Source organism: Anopheles ziemanni, chromosome 3 (genome assembly GCF_943734765.1).
Source record: "Anopheles ziemanni chromosome 3, idAnoZiCoDA_A2_x.2, whole genome shotgun sequence".
Taxonomy (NCBI): Eukaryota; Metazoa; Arthropoda; class Insecta; order Diptera; family Culicidae; genus Anopheles; species Anopheles ziemanni.
Genome location: NC_080706.1, coordinates 87,835,471 through 87,852,162, shown reverse-complemented (window position 1 = coordinate 87,852,162; position 16,692 = coordinate 87,835,471). Strand labels below are relative to the sequence as shown.

At 43.6% G+C, this 16,692-nt stretch overlaps 1 protein-coding gene across 1 annotated transcript in view; it reads left to right on the top strand.

The window, feature by feature from the left end:
• The window catches only part of LOC131287027 (alpha-catulin), a 58,566-nt gene that overhangs the window by 31,398 nt on the left and 10,476 nt on the right, over positions 1-16,692 (top strand). Inside the window, 8 exon segments of the mRNA XM_058316041.1 lie at positions 3,366-3,561; positions 12,082-12,272; positions 12,353-12,458; positions 15,301-15,404; positions 15,479-15,625; positions 16,094-16,202; positions 16,251-16,546; positions 16,632-16,692. The exon segment at positions 16,632-16,692 is cut by the window's right edge and continues 174 nt beyond it. Coding sequence (XP_058172024.1) covers positions 3,366-3,561; positions 12,082-12,272; positions 12,353-12,458; positions 15,301-15,404; positions 15,479-15,625; positions 16,094-16,202; positions 16,251-16,546; positions 16,632-16,692 — 1,210 coding nt within the window.

The window sequence follows — 16,692 nt, the reverse complement described above, 5'->3', positions numbered from 1 at the left end:
AGTTTCTTACTTAATGAAATATTAAAACCGTTTTTCATCATAGAAATGTAGCAGTCAAACCTGTTCCAACATCGTCGTTTTGTAAATCAAATACAAGTTCGCTGATTAATATCCTCCGCTGTTAAACACGTCAGGTGAAATTACCAGGTAAAGCCAAAAACTGGTGCTGAAACAGCGCCCTGAAAGTTCAATTTGAAACTTTCTCCCGGGCGGGGTGGTGCCTGTAAAGTGCGTCCTGTCTTGAAGCGAATAACAAGCGAATCCAGTCGGCGTCTGACGTCTGGTTAAGCTTCCTCGCATCCACCTGAAGCAGCAGAAAGTTGGGAATCTTCCCAAAAGGTGTGTTGCAAAACACGCTCCACGCATCACGATTCGATTTACGATCGAAGGAAGCGATGTACGGAACAACAGGAAAAGTTGTTGCTCTCAGGACTTCTTCGAACATCGCTGTTTGTGACGTTGGAACGTTAGCAAAAGAATAAAACAAGTTTGCTTTCGTAGCAAAGTTTTGGTTCCTCGAAGTGCTGAAGGCGGGATGGCAGAGGGTTCGTAATATCGCGACAGTGGAAATGAAGAGACCGAACTTGATTGCGCTGAGCCAGCACGATGCGAACGGTGCCAAAAGCCAATCCGAACGCTGCCAGTGATGTATTAAATGTTGGTAGCCTTATTTTCCGATCATCTCAAATTATGCTCCATGACGCTGATGATGGCATTTGTTGACTTTGGTGCTGGACTTTTGATCGCTGTGCTTTGAGCTCGATGGACAAAAAACACTCCTCAGTGAGCTTGTCTTGCAAGCTCGGTTGGCACAAAAGTAAAGACCCCAGCTTCTCGCTCTTCAGTCGATTCCGCAGTCGAATCGGTCCCACCAAGTCGCTCGATTTATTTCGATTTTATGGCTCTTTAGCTCATAAAAATTGCTGTCAATTTTCCAGCAGTCAGTTCGGGTCGGGCTTTGTGCGGAAATTGATTCACGACCAAACCTCCTCCGAGATGGAGACGCCCGGTGGATGGACGGTGCTTTACAGCTTGCGACCGACCGCGTAAGCGTAAGAACTCTAGCAGCTCACTGGCAAAGTATCAAATGGCTATCATTAACAACATAGTAAAACTTCACATTAAACCACTTCCCGTGCCTTCGTTGGGAAGAAAAAGAAGGGAACTTCGTTAAACTTTGCCGGTTCGTTTCTCAGCGTCAGCTGCGGGGCGCTCGAGTAAGAGGGATTCGATTTTTTCCAACCATCAATTGGGCGTGTATCGACATTTACAGTCGTTTCCTGTCCCGGGAGCTCACTCCCTGTGCAGTGACACACAAGCGGGTGCCATGGGACCTTGGTTCAGTCGTTGAAGAAAACCGGGGCGATGTTGGATATCCTTTTGCAATATTGATTAGAACCGCAGCGACGGCGTCATCCTCTTTTTTTCTTCTTCCATTCATCTACCAATTTATGAATTCTACAAACATCCGGCTGGTACCGCGACCGCATACTGATAGGGTTGTCGTGGTTTCACCTTTTATTTCACTGGTTCTCCTTCGGTTCCACCGCGCCTTCCCGTATGACGTAACGTGTTAGTGTTCTCTCTCTCTTTTCCTTCCTTTTTGCATCGTTCTATCCATTATGCGGGCGTTATGTATCGATGGAACATAAAAAAATAATAGTAATAACTCCCAGTTTACGATCGGGAAACCCGGGAAACCCGTTTCCATAAATAATGGGCGCATAATCAGGTTCGGTTGGCGTATTTTATTTGTCATTTTTCGTCGGGGTTTGCCACAAGAAGCTGGGACCAGGGGGGAAACTATGGTGATTTGGTGTCCAAGTTTTTATTTCCTGCCTGTTTTAGGACTTTCTTTTCTGCTGCTTGAAAACTTTGATTTTATTTCATATTGATTGCCAAGGTCGAGGTAAGTTTTACTATTCAAACTGTTTGTAACCAAGCAAAATAGAGATTTTACCGAAGAGTTTTTCGTAATTGTAGAGTAGACATCTGTAGTTTTTCATTTCTTTAAAGTACAATGACTGAAAATTTTTCGAAATTCTTTCGTTTGAATTAAATTACTTGTTATATTCTTGCATGTTTCGTTCTCACAAAGAATAATAAAAATGAAGGCAGCAATTCATGCTCCTTCTGATATAAATATGACGCTTCTTTAAAAAAAAGGATAATTTTACTCACCCTCTTTGCATCATGACCTTTCGTGGCACATTTTTCGTGTGAAAATTCTCGGAATAATAATACCTCCTCCCTCGAGGCACAACCGGTGTACGAAAATTGGAAATTTATTTTTGGGTGACAAATTTGCGACATTGGTTCGTTATCAATTGGATTGGAACGTAATTTAATCTGGAACTCGTGTCTTGAGCTGAGGTTTTTTTCTCCTAACCTCGCATGTTCTGGGAAGATGTGTATGTGTGTGCGTAGGAGAGGAGGCATGCAGAAAACATAGCAAGACGTTTCGTTTTGGGTCGATGAAAATGAAATTTCAATCCCGTGACCCGCTTTGGACCGTACTGATTGGAAAGCACATCGAGGTCAACGAGAGCAAGGGAGAAAAAGAGTGTGAGTATGTGTTTGTGTCCCTTCCATTGGGCAGAAATGATTCTTCATGCGCCGGGAAACTCGAAACTCGATTGCCGAAGTAGGCCAGACACGCTCCATTTATAGTGTTGAACACCGAGCTTCCGAAATAGACTGCACCAGATGTGACCGGGATCGTTTGTTGGCAGGTGCGCCTATGGAGGGCCAGTGGAACACTTGTTGAAATAAAAATAACGATGTTGAAGTTCTCCTTCATTGGGGCAAGCAGGTTGGCAGGGAGGTTTCTCATGTTACACATTGGGATGATTATCATTTTTTATTAGTGCTATTGCTTACTACACTTGGCCCGATTGCTCAAGAGGTCATAATTGATTTCTTAATGCAATGTTCAACTCAATGTGAAAAAAGGTACAATGTGAAAAAAGGTATGCGAAAGTGGATATGGAAAACAAAATATTAATTTTGCTATCTTTTTAAAGCAATTTGTAACAAATTAAGTTTATATTTCTTAGAAAAATTAAACAGTTTACGGTAGTGTAGCTAGTTTTATTCTTGTAGAAACATATTATTTGTGAAGTAAAAAATCATCCTGTCTTTCAAAAATATGTGTTTTTTCTTGTAGTACAATTTTCAATCTGTCGAGTAGTCTCGAACAAACATATTTCCACACAACTTCAACGCTGCAATGTAGTAAACATCACTGCACAAAAAGATAAAAAAAAAACCCATCCCCTTGTCCGATTATACATTCCTGTTACATGCTTTACATTGTCGACGCTTTCTTTCTCACACCTCCCCCCTTCTCTGCTCCCTCTCAACAGATATCGACCCTCGTTCAGCATCGGTCGGAGCAGCAGCATCACACGTCGGAACTGAAAATGCGCGCCATCGGACGCGTCGGCCAGGCGGTCAACCTGGCCGTGGAGCGGTTCGTGACGGTGGGCGAGACAATCGCAGATGACAATCCCGAGATCAAGCAGGACATGTACGACGCCTGCAAGGAGGCACGAGCAGCTGGTAAGTCGGAAACGGGTGGGAACGGCACGGCACGGCCGGAATGCAACGACTTTATGTCGTCCAGGAAATTCCAGGAAATACCATCGTGCCAAGTCGAAATAACGCCATTTTGCTTGAGCAACCCACCAACCCACACGAGGTGGAAAGTTTCGACCAAGAGCGTCGAATGTTCTTGTACTCGTTGCGTGTTAACACTCAATGTGGAAAACACTTTGAATCTGTTTCGATTATCCTGAATTGTTCGTAATAATGCCGTTACTCATGTCCAAAACTATTTTAAAGGTTTTTTTAAAGGACAAAGAAAGAGTGATGTTGGATTAAAATTGAGTTTCTTTGCGATAGAAAAAGTCAATCATATCTGAGGATCCAATTTATATAAATAAAATCAGATTGACGTCTTTTTGAGTCCTGTTGAGAAAATAGCTCAAAAAGTTATCATACTGGTTTTAAACATTTTTGTATAGTGTTTGAACTCAAAAAAAAAAAATATCCTCAAAATTTTGGGATTTTATTGTTTAAATGATGGTCAGTTTGTGTATATGATAATTATGACTATGATCAGCAGTAATTTTCTGATAATATTCAAAAACTTGGTTCAATTGCATCAATTAGTGTCATGAATAAATAATATATGAAATATATGAATAAAAGTTTCTAAACACGAAACTAAAGTGCGAAGCAGGTACGCTTGAAATAAACGACGCGACACAAACGACAACGAAAGTAGAAGGGATTAAAAACTGGTTATAAATTGATTTTCAGGATAAAATTTAAGCAATTCAATGATTGAAGATAGCAATATAAATGTTTTAGATTAATGAGAAATCATCCTTTGTTCCTTAAGGATAGAATATTGACCACATTCCCTTTGATGAAAGTTGATTCAAGAAAAAAAAAAATTAAGCATACAAACCTTGAGCAAATGATAATTTAATGGACTTATTCAACACGTTCCTTGTAAACAGAAAATTATAGAACTAAATATTTAATTTTAGTTAGAATATCGAAGTAAATGAATATCTGTTATCTTAACAAAAATTATGTTATCGTAAAACAAATTTGCAAGAGTTTAAATTATTCCAATTGAGATTGATTTGATAGAATTATGAACTAGTTTCTTTCTGCCTCTATTTAGAGTATCGAACATGCAATGCTTTCAAATTTGATGTGTAACATTGTTGTCGCTTAGAAAGTGTTCTACACAACAATACTCTTAAATCGAAGCTTCATGTTGCACCAGTCCCCCTAACCATAACATGGTACCAACATGTTGGCAATGGTTTGATTACAGGTGGTTCCAGCCAACCGCAGCCCGTCGCCGGCCGGAGAATCTCACTAAACGACCGATATTACAACGCAAACCGAGCTGTCGAATGACGTGTCGATGCAGTTGGTGGTTTCTGCGGTTTCGGTGCGGCGCGTTTCGTTCGGCATGATTAAAGTCCTATGCACACTCAACCTAGACTAGTTTTTCGAGGGGGCGGGTGTGAATGCGACAAACATCACCAAGGATGCTCTCGGCTGGAGGGGCGTGCAAGAATCGCGTGCAGTTGGGGTGGGAAAAGTGTATTATGAGCGTCTAGTTCACCGCATTGCATGACGGAATAATCAATATCAATTTGTGGCTAATGCGACGGTGTGTTGAAGGTAGAATGAGCGCCGGCTATGATCGAAATGTGATTTTTATTTGAAATTGTTCAGTAGCGGACCAATAAGTATCATGCCATGATGGTCTAAGTTTAGAACGATTTGAAATTATCTAATCATACCTCTTAAATTGGTTAATTAAATTCAAACAACATTAAAGTGATGGTAAAAATAGAGTGCAAACATTCTTCTAAGTCTTATTAATTTTAGTGCTTGTTTAAATGATAAAATGCCGTGAACTAAAGGCACGATTTGGAAAAGAGAGGATAAACGAGTACAAAATCAATACGACATTTATCTCAAGTTCCCCCGGCTGGAGACGTGATTGATAGTGACGGTACCAGTGCCGTCGTATTATTTATGAGTTTACCCTTGACGTGCCGGGGGTCTGGATGCTGACCCGAAGTTAGCAACAGCCTGCGTGTCACAGTGAACCCGGTTGGCAGTAGGGGAAAATGGGTTCGAAAACTGTTTTGGATCGAACGAAAGTCTGGACTTTCGGTATATGGAGGTTTTCTTTCATTTTTTCCATTGCTTTTTCATCAAACCAGATGGGGTTAGACAGAAGGAAAACTGGCACAAGGCATCAATCTATGTCACGCCACGGAACTTACTGCCCTGTAGTGTAGATATGGTTGACAGGGCGAGTGCCATAAAAAATAGGAAAGTTGTCGCCAACTTCGGAATACTATTGACTGTCCGGTGGGAAGTTTCTGAACTTAGTTTCAAAGGACTGGAGTGCTGTTTTCTTGCTGTCATGTGACATATGTGTCTAGAATAAATTGTAAAATAATTACATTCAGCGAGTGTACAAAACACTAGGCGCCTCCATGTGATTAATTTTCCTAGGAATCCACAAACATTATTTAAGCTTTCTTAGTTTGAAGTGTCTGAAAAAAAAACTGAATACATTCGTCCTTCTGTAGAATTCGTACGATCGATCGATAATTGGTTAAAGAACCTCTGCAGTATTGTTTTGATGCGTTGGTGCAGAAGAAAAAAGGGGACCGCTTCACGACTGTTCGACGAAACGGGGCGGAAAAAAGCGCGCGCGTCGATGATATTGCTTTTATTGAGCGATTAAATAGTTTCCGGACAAAAAGCGGCTACGTTTTTCTCTCAAGTGCACGCGTTCAGCGTTCGGAAGGCGCTTCTGGCGCAGAAATGTTGGAAAAATGCAGCCCGGGACGCGCTCGGAATTGAAAATGACACAGACTATGGCATGGTCCGTATCGCGGTTCGGTTCGGTTCACACGAACCTATTGTCGCATCGTCAGCGAGCGGCATCGTTGTCTTCTCGCAGGACGAACATCAGAACCGAACCGGGAGAGGTGGATGAAGAAATTTTCCTGTGCCGATGCAGTCAGACTGAACCGAAGTTTAGCTCCGCAAACTGACAAGGAGCAAAAAAAAGCGAGAAAGCGAGAGCATATGCCGTTCTTCCCAACCCGGAGACAAGAGAAACTTTTTAATTGACGCAGGAAAAGGCCCCGAAACCACGCCGCATCCTGCGGTGGCTCACAATTCGGCATCGGGTTTAGCACGTTCGAATCCGTTCAAAAGCGGTCTTTTTTTTTTGTTTTAGGCTGCCGTTGACCAAACCCTTCCGAATGCGAGGATAAAAGAAGCTCCCGTCCGTCCGGGACGTTGCAGACTGTTGTTAAAAGCATTTCAAAGCCAAACGGAAACGCCCAAGCAAAACGTCGTTCGCTGGCGGTCGGAAAAGCTTCCCCATCCATTCGCCAACAGCGGAATGGATGCTTTAATTTTAATTGCAAACCAAATCCAATTTTAGCGCACAACAATCGGCGAGCGGCAAATCGACTCAATTTCTTCCAGGGACACATTTTCGCACAGCTTTGTTTGGTGTTGAATGGGAAAGCTCGTTGCAAACGTCAGCCGAATGCAGGGAAGCCCTTGCATAAATCTACTTCCCTTCTCACTTCAGTAGGCAACCGGTGACCTAATTCACGCCGTTCGACACGGTCTCTACTTTTCTTAAAATTTCCATATTCCAAGCGACATCATTAGAGCGCCATCAATTTTGTATGCGAACTGAACGGAATACAAGCCATTGTCACCTCCAGACCGTGAGCTTCATTTTGCGCTGGACACTCGAAATGATATTATTTATGCGTGTGTGTCGGTGTGTGTGTGTTATGCTGACAGGATGTGCTCTAATGATACTTGGATATTAATGCTCACTCGTACGGGGGTTCAAATCCTGTGGTGACAATTTTCCCACCGTTCTGCGAAAATGTTCCATTTCCACGGGGCAGAACTCCGAGTGATGAAAGGAAAACTCTGTCGATCGATTGTCTATTTTTCATTGATTAACGAACCTCGCGCAAGGATGTTACGTGAACGATGTGGATCATTTTCACTGTATCAATAGCGGGACCTAATTGGAAAATGATGTCGAAGAGTCAGAGATAGTGGATGGTTTCGAGGGACGAGCCATGCATGTGTTCTCATTTTGCTTTACTTAAATAAAACGAATTAGATTTTCTGTTGAAAACTTATGTTGAACTGCTTTCAAGATGGAATATTGTTGAATAATGATTCTACTCCAATTTTTCAGGCCTGAACATTTTCTAAAACATTTTTTAGAAGCGAAGTTCTTACTAGAGTTGTGTAAATCAGATTCAGATTCATGAGAATGAATGATTCTTTATGTTTTAAAGATTTATAAATCCAAAACATTCATCAACTGATGAAAACCGATGAGCAATAATTGGGTAAAGGAACAATTTTCTTTTTGGTCGCGTGATTCACGCCAATGAATGAATCATCAAGTTTAGTGAATCCGGAAATATCCAAATCTTAGGTGAAAGATTCATATGAATGAATCTAGTCAAAAGATTCATCAGACACAATACTAGTGTTTACACCACTCCTTTTATTATAGAAGCGTATTAAATAAAACTATTGATCCAATCATAACATGTCCTTTGTTTGAACTGATGGATAAGAAAAGAAATAGGAAGAAAAATCTTATCCGTTTCAGCCAATTGCAATGAATAATGAACGGATTTTTATGAGAAATAATCCACGCACATGCAAACGACGGAACCGGATGAATTTATCAAAAAACCACCGGCTTCGAAACGAAGCTCAACAAATGGCTGGCTCATTTGCTCCGACGTTCGCTCTTGCACGTCTGGCGATTATGACCCCGACATACGCCGCCAGCGCATAGACCGAGCGACATATGTGTACGTGCGAAGATTTATCCGACCGCCCCGTTAGTCCGCTGGCATAGCAAAAGCATAAACCATCGAGCATATGGAGCGAAAACCCGACGGCATGGAGCAAAACGAGCCAAATGGTTTAAACACAATGTGAAAGAGTAGGCGACCGGAGCTTGAAAACGGGGGGGGGGGGGGGGGGGGGGGGGGGGGGGGGTGGTGAAGGGTGATCCGGTACGAAAAACCTACCCTCAGCTGGTGGAAAATCCCGTGCTAATTGAAGCCCTAAATCAATCCACCGTCTAGGGGGGTGGGCGACTGGTTCTACTGGTTGAAAAACCCCAGACAACACGCTGCACACACTTTCCGAAAGGCCTCCCCCTCCCCGGATGTATCGCGCCCTCCGGAAAATGGGTGTGATTTTCCGCGATGGGCAATGGCCGTCGTTCTGTGATACCGCGAACGATCTGGCCTTGAGTTAAGGGAGGATAAGGGGTGGAGGGATAAAGCAAGAGGCTGACTTTTCCCGCGCGTTGGTATGGCAAAATAAAAATTGCATGGAAACAGCGCCTTCGGTTGGATTTTCCCGAGCATGCCCCCTTAGGCGAAGCAGTAGCTGCCGGAGGTTTTATAGGTTTCGCATTATCATGTTATCGTGTTTATGGTGCGATCGTAAAATTGGCTTGTTTAACGCCAGCGCTCGGAAGCCCTCTTCGAACGCGTGTTTCGACGGCGTCCGGGATCGCGCTTTTCCGCGAACAGCAGAGAACCTTATAGTCATCGTCTTTGTCTACGCCGTGGTCGTTATCATCGGTACGGAAGAGAAAAGAATAAAAACCCCTGAAACGATGTCAAGTTCTTTCGTAACGCTTACTTTGAAGCTTTTACTTTGTTCCACGGGCGTGAGTGTGAATATAACGGGCCTTGAAATCATCGTTTTAGTGCATCCTGGCGTGTTCCTTTGGGGATTGAATGCAGCCTGGATTCATGGGAAAATACCTTGACTTGTTCACCTTTGATCCTGAAATCTGGAGGGGTCTAAAGACTGTTGAACGGAGGGTATAAAATACCTGGCTCGAGAAGTTACATCTCGTGGGTGGAAAAGTTACTTTTTTAAGAACTGAGGATACATTGTGGAGTGCTTATTGCTACCGACAGGTTGCCAATTTACGGCATAAAGTTTGCATATTAAAACGACGCCATATATCTCAGCGCCAACTGAGTGTGCAGTTAAGATAAGCTCTCTTTTGCCGCAGTGCTTGAGAAAATAAATGGGTTTTGTGGATTGTACGAGGTTTTACACATTTTGCATTAAAGTGAATAAAGGAACAAGAATGTTTATATATTTGGAACATTGAATAGCTTCGGTTGTACCCTACTAATTTCATTAAAATGGTGCATTATGCACATTCAAGTACAGGTTTCCATACGCAATTTAAACCCCACCGGTAGAAAACCGGAAACCTCAAGCAAACATTTGTGCAATGATACACATTTCCGCCCTGTTAGAACTGGCCTCCCTTTAACAGTTCCCTGCTGCACTAACCGTCACCGGTCACCGTGACAGTGAAAGTTGCACGAAAATCGTTCGTTCGTGTTTGTTTTCGTTCTGCAGTTTTGCTGCAGCGAGAGAGAGCCGAAGCTCGGAAAACTTCTCAAACGGTCCAATCAAAAACTTTTCCCCTGACTTGTGTTTATTTAACGGCAAACGCAGGGTGGATTGAAATTATTTTCCTCCTCGGTCATCTCCACACCTCGATGCTTTTCCGTGGTATGGGAATGTTTATTGAAAAACCTCAAACCGGGAGAAACCGAATCCTGAACCGAAATGAAGCGTGTGTGTTTCGTGCCGTGTGCATTTGAGGAAGTTTGGGGAACTATTTAATTAAAGACATGCGCTTAATTTTTATTTAATCAATCCATTTTTCGGTTTGGAAGCCTAACTTTTCCAATATATTCAGTTTTAATGTCTTTACATTTTTACATAATTTTTTTCGGTACAAAAAAGGTTTAATTCAACTAGCAACAATTTTCATTAAGAAAATTCTTACGTAAAACGGGCTTTCCTTTACTCTTTCCCGTTGCTCTGTTAAAAGAGTGAGAAACTCTTATAAACCGCCATGTGCTGCATGTAATCACCCCAATGAAAGTAATTACTTACAGAAAGGAACAATTACCACAACGTATTAAAATCTCGTCAGAATGGAATCGCTAATCGTCAGCAGCAGGACCCATTCGGACGTAGCGAATTTTGCGCTCCGTTTGACGCCATCCGAGGCATGAAGATCCGCACAAAAGGCACGCATTTCGTCGCGTAAACATGACGCGTCTCACGCTCCAATGTCACCGACTTCAGCGGCCGGGTCATGAAAAGCTAACGACGCGAACAAGCCACGCAGAGTAAGCAACCTGTGCGGGAGACGGTTTGTTTTACGCTCGCTCGACGTGACGCTCGCTCGACATGACTCCGCCGGCGAGGAGTTATATATCTTGAGTGTAAAGTTTATGGTACGCCCGAAGCAACGAAGTACTGGTTCATCTGGTTTCTGTCCCACGAGAGAGGTCGCGCTACCGCCGACGAGCCATTTAGAGGCGGAAAGACGCATTAAACGCAACTGCAATACTGGGCATCCGCCATGTTTTTTTTTTTCCTTTATCCCTCCGATTCGATGGACTGTGGATCATGCCGGGCGCATACACTTCACTTTACGACTGCTGTAGTATGCAGGGAGTGGCAATTGAATTATGGATAACTGAATCGGATGGGTCATTGCGTTGTGAGGTTATGATTATGGTTATTTGAAGCAGCATCGGGGGAAGGGATTAAAGCACTCAACTCGGCAGCTTTTGCGCCGGTGGGAAATACAATTTTCTCAAGCGATGGGTATAATAAACCAGCGAGTACAACATAAAGTTTTAATTTTATTGTGAAAAATAAATTAACCTTACCTTTTAAGGTAAGCCAATTGGATTTAATGCTTGTTTTATTCAAACCCCAATATTATAATAGTTTCATGATTTGGGTGAATCGATTATACTAAACCGAGTAAAATGTTCTTAAATCATTTCCTTGTCTCGTTGCAATCAATACTAATGATGTGTTTTCCAGTTACGATTTGTAATCGTTGATTAATCATTTCAAATACACAATAAACAACTGTTCGAATTGCTCGTGGATAATTTTGTTTGATTAAACAAAGCTATTCTTAACGTTGGTAGGTATTCGTTCTCTATTGGGATGTATTTCTCTCTTTCTAAACAATTCTTTGATATCTGTTTATTGGAATTGAATTTTACATCGCTTTTTTAAACGATCCTTCAAGTGAAAAAAGTTCTTCATTTCTCTCAAATAGAAGTATATTATGAAAAGTATTAATGATGTTTTCTAAAAGTTTCATGTTGAAACTATCAACCTTCAGTTTTACCTCTGAAATGTACAAAATGATCTGCAAACAGTTTAAAAGAAGACTAAAAATTGAAAAGTAAAACTCTACTACTAATAAACTAGTTCTTAAAGAACAATTATATGTATATTTGACAGTTGTTTCGAGATTTATACTCAAACTTTAGACATCCTTTTAACCCAATCCTGCAATCAAATTGATCTTGTTTAATCCAATCCTACCATTGAAACAATCCAACACTTGTTGAATAACCATCTCGTATTGTTTTCTCTTCCCGACAGGCTCATCGATAGAGCGTTTATGTGATATAGCGGCGACCGATCCGACGGTCGGATACTCGCCGCGGCCAAATCCGATCGACGACAGAGGACCGATGATCCGGGCCGCCCGGACGCTGCTCAGCTCGGTGACGCGCGTCCTGCTGTTGGCGGACATTGTGGTCGTGAAGCAGTTATTATTAGCCAAAGACAGGGTAAGTGCGAGGACCGCCATCAACCATTTCTTACAAGGACCATTTTTATTCTTCTCCAACATTTTTGTCCGATATTACAGGTAGCTAGAACTTTAGGTAGATTAGAATCAGTGGCCAATTTTACAGAATTCGTGAAGGCGTTCTCGGTGTTTGGCGCGGAGATGGTGGAGCTGGCGCACGTTACAGGTGAGTTCTTGGAGGGATGAGTTTCAGAAAAAGTGTATGGCGTGAGAATTGAGGCACTTCCACCACTCGGCGTTGCTGAACCCGTACCGGCAAACAGCAATCCATTCTCGTTTCTTTGTACCGAAGCTTTCTTTTGTTGCCTCGGAAGGAAAAACTCTAGAGGTGCACTTTATAAAAAAAATGCTGGCATTTCTATTTCCGCCACAAATCCTTTCGCACCGTGCCACGTTCGTGCCAAGGGAAAAGTATTTTCCCCAACTTGTGCAGCCGAATAAAACTGCTCCTCGCTTGCGGCAAGGCCGGCCGAAAACGGAAAAGAAATTGACCGATGAGCTATTTATAAGAAAATTGTTTTAATTTAACGGCCCGCTTAGCAGCGTTCGGTTCGCCAGCTGGCTTTGTTTCCAGGCGTGTTGGAGTGTTTAGACTTGAACTATGTGCACCGGCACAGCTGGCCGTCGGGGAGCAAAAATGCACCGGAAACACCCACTTCCGGGCGCGGGCCGGAAGAGAGAGGGAAAGCACAGGATCGGACGTCGGAAGAGGATTGTAAATGGTTTTTTGATTCGGTTCACATTAGCCTGAAGCGCACTGGACCGAGGTTCCCGGGGGGAGTCGGAAGTCTCCTACATTCTCTCTCCTTCTCCCTCAGTCCCTCCTTTCGTTCTATCTGCTTAGCATTGACAGTTTTTTCACGGAGGCGTTCCGGGCACGGGTTGAAGTGCCATCGGGAAAGTGGTTTTCGCTTTTTCCGACCGCTGAATAATGGCTTTCAGATGTCTTTCTGTTCAAACACGAAATTGGAATGAACAAATTGTGGCAATAACTCTTTTTCTCGTTAATCAACTGGGACAGACGAACATTATTCACGAAGGATTTTACCCATTTTTTTACGCTTATAGAGCTTTATTTTTTTTGCCCAGGGAGCTGCACTATGGAAGAGAAATATTAATTATTCTCTAGGCTTCACTTCTACGAGATAGAGATAAATACAAAGGATCTTTTTATTTACCCTATTAATGATGATCGTTTTTCTTTTTTAACTCTTTCCATCATCAGTGTGTGTGTATGGGCACATATACATTTTTGGACCGCAGAAATAGGTTTCTTGAAGCCAAATCGTTTTGGTCTCCCACCGCATCGAAAGCGCTTTTCCCAAAATGACTTCATTTATTTCTCCGTCTGGGGGTTTTGCTTTTTTACGACACGGCGGGTCGGCAATTCAAATTTCTCTCCCCGAGAAAGAAACGATATCGGTGTTCACCCATAAAGGGCCATAAAGCTTCATCAGGGGAAAATGATAGGAGTAAAAGAAACCACCCCTTCCCACCCACCCCTCGTGGAAATGCGGCACCATTATGGATGACTAACTGCGGAACATCAAATTGCGAATCCCATCAAAACTAGAAACGACTGGCATGGTTTTTTTATTTTCGTTGTGCGGTTTTCCGTTCGCTTTTTTGGGCTCGACTTTCAGAAGTCCGCGTGTGGATTTTGACCATATGGCGATTTAATGGGACGAACATAACGCCCCGGCGTTGTGGGAAATGGTCTCTGACAAATGTTAAGTTAAAATTATTCGTAGAACATTACGATGAAGGCCCATTAAATGGCGAGGGTAGGTTTCTATTATAATCGACAAAATTTATTGCTTAGTTCCAAAAAAGGATATATGACACGAGATGTTATTAAGCTAAATAACGTTTCTATCGGAAAATTTCGCAAATTCGCTTTTTCCATTGAGACAGCACAATGAGCTTTTATTTCATAAAAGAAAACTTTGCCCAATTTGCATCTAAATTACATAATCCCGATGGAAAAAAGAGAGGAAAAATCCGCCAAGCACCCGTTAATGGTTCTCTTCAGACCTTCAAGGGCCACAAGCTGACGTGAAAGTTCTGGCGGGAACAAAGGCAACCAACACCTTCATCGGCGCGAGCAAAAGTACGCCAATCCTTCCCGTTCCCATCCAACTCCTTCCTGGGTTTTTTTTTTATTCCGGCTCGTCCCCGGGAGTTCGTGCGGTGCGGGCGAACATTAATCGGCTTATCCCTCGCGGCTCTAATCTCGCCAACTCGAAGCTCATAAATGTCACTCACTGCGGCACAACCCCCTTCACCCAACCTCCTACATCACCCACGACCAGGAGTGTATGCCCTGGAGGGTTGGATTAAAATGATATCCCAGCGAGAGAAACCGCTCGAGCGAACGGCGTGCTTCCGGGAAGAAGGGTTGTGGAAGTGCGTGTGTCTGACCTTTCCCAACCACCTTCAACTCTCCCCCCTTAGGGTGTATAAAAGTGTGGAAATTTATGATTTCTAGTGTAATAACTTGACATACAATGCGGTCAACGACATCGTGTCGATAACCGAGCGCACCGGAAGGATGAGAAACTGGGAATGGGAGCAGGAGAAGGAGAAAAAGAACGAGTCGAGTGACGTGTGGCTGCAAACTCCGGGTGAATACACCTACCTTTCCTCGAGGACGCTGCACCGGTTCATAATTGCAAACCATAAATTGAAAGTGGGAAAGATTTAATGGGATTAATTAAATTAATCGCTTGTTTGTGAGGATTGTTCCTTCCTTCGTTCCGAAGATCCTGGAGTTCCTTTTATGCGTAGAAACTCCCCACGAACACATTTGAGCTATGTTCATCTTCTATTAGCTTCTATGGAAGTTGGTTACCAGGTTTTTTGTCCTCTTGTTCAACCTTTTGGGTAATCGTTTCCACTTAAACGGAGAAAGCAACGCCTTCGTGGATGGAGCTTTTCAGCCTCTCGCCTACTGTGTCATTCAAAACCGTTCCCGTTTTCCTTTTTTCGCCCAATTTTGTGACTGCCAGGAAACCGACAGAACGACTTGAAGGACGAACGGCGAAGGGCGCAGATGTCGTCCGCCCGGCAAGTGCTGGAACGATCGACAATGATGCTGCTGACGTCGTCGAAGGTAAGTCAACCGTCTCCGAAGCCGGGAGAACAAGATATGTGTTCAACCTCCTCCCCCCCTGCTCCATTTTGCAGACCTGCCTGCGGCATCCGGAATGTGCGCACTCGAAGGAAAACCGTGATACCGTGTTCTGTCAGATGCGGCGGGCGATGGACCTGATACACTACGTGGTGAAAGATGGCATCCTGGAGTCCGCATCGGACCGGAACGCATTAAGGCAGGTTAGTGTTGGTGTGGGCGATGTTCGGTTTGAAGTCGAGAGCTTCTGGGAGGCGATTGTCAACAAATCCTCACACACTGAGGACAATTCATTCGTGCGTGATTTACAGGATTTAAGATTAGTGTGCTTGAGCGATCCTGATAAATGGTTTGTTCCGACGAAAATCATACACGGAGAGTATTCAAATATGTTAATACTTTAGGCTTGAATAATTGTTGCGTTAAAATACATGAGGCTTAGCATCAGACATTCCTAGACAGGAAGAAAAATATTATTCAGAATGACTATTTTGATAAACCAAACCTTGCAAAACATGTTGATTCCTAATCCTAGGATTACAACTCCGCAAAAGCTAGGAGATTCTTACCCTATTCTTAAGAAAATGGTCATTCAAACTCTTCCAAAGCTGGAGAAGGTTCTTACCCAATTCTTATGTAAATAAACGTTCACACAATCCCTTTTCTATCAGGTACCGGAGTGGGATTCGGAGCGAGCGACGGCCTTCACCTGCCTGCGGCATTTTTCCCGCCTGATAGAGATTTCCCGTCCGAACTACGACCGAAGTGGGGGTGCGGGTGGTACTGCCGGTGTTTCGGCGGCCGGTGGAGCCGGATCGGCGGTGGGAGTCGGTGGTGGAACCGGAATCGTACCGGTGAAGGATCGCACCCCGACCATGGGTCCGCCATTGCTGTCGAAGGAGTGCATTTCGCCGACGCAGGTGCGCGACAAGGAGACGGGCATCGCGGAGCACCGGCGGGAGCGGGACCTGATGCGACGCAACAGCGAGCGGGACCGGGAGCGGGAGCGTGAACGGGAGCGGGAGCGCGAGCGCGAGCGGGACCGTGACAGAAATTCCATTGGCCATTCCAGAGAGTATAGTACTAGGGAGCGCGAGTTTCCCAAATATGACAATAAGGCAGATGTAAGTAATGTGAGGCACTGACGAGGACATGGACTTACCGAAGCTTCCTCTTCTTCTGATTCTCACCCCCACCTTCCCCGTGCAGCTAGGAATTTCGATATTTTCAACGGACACACGCGAGCAACTGCTGGCAGCGCTGGACAAGG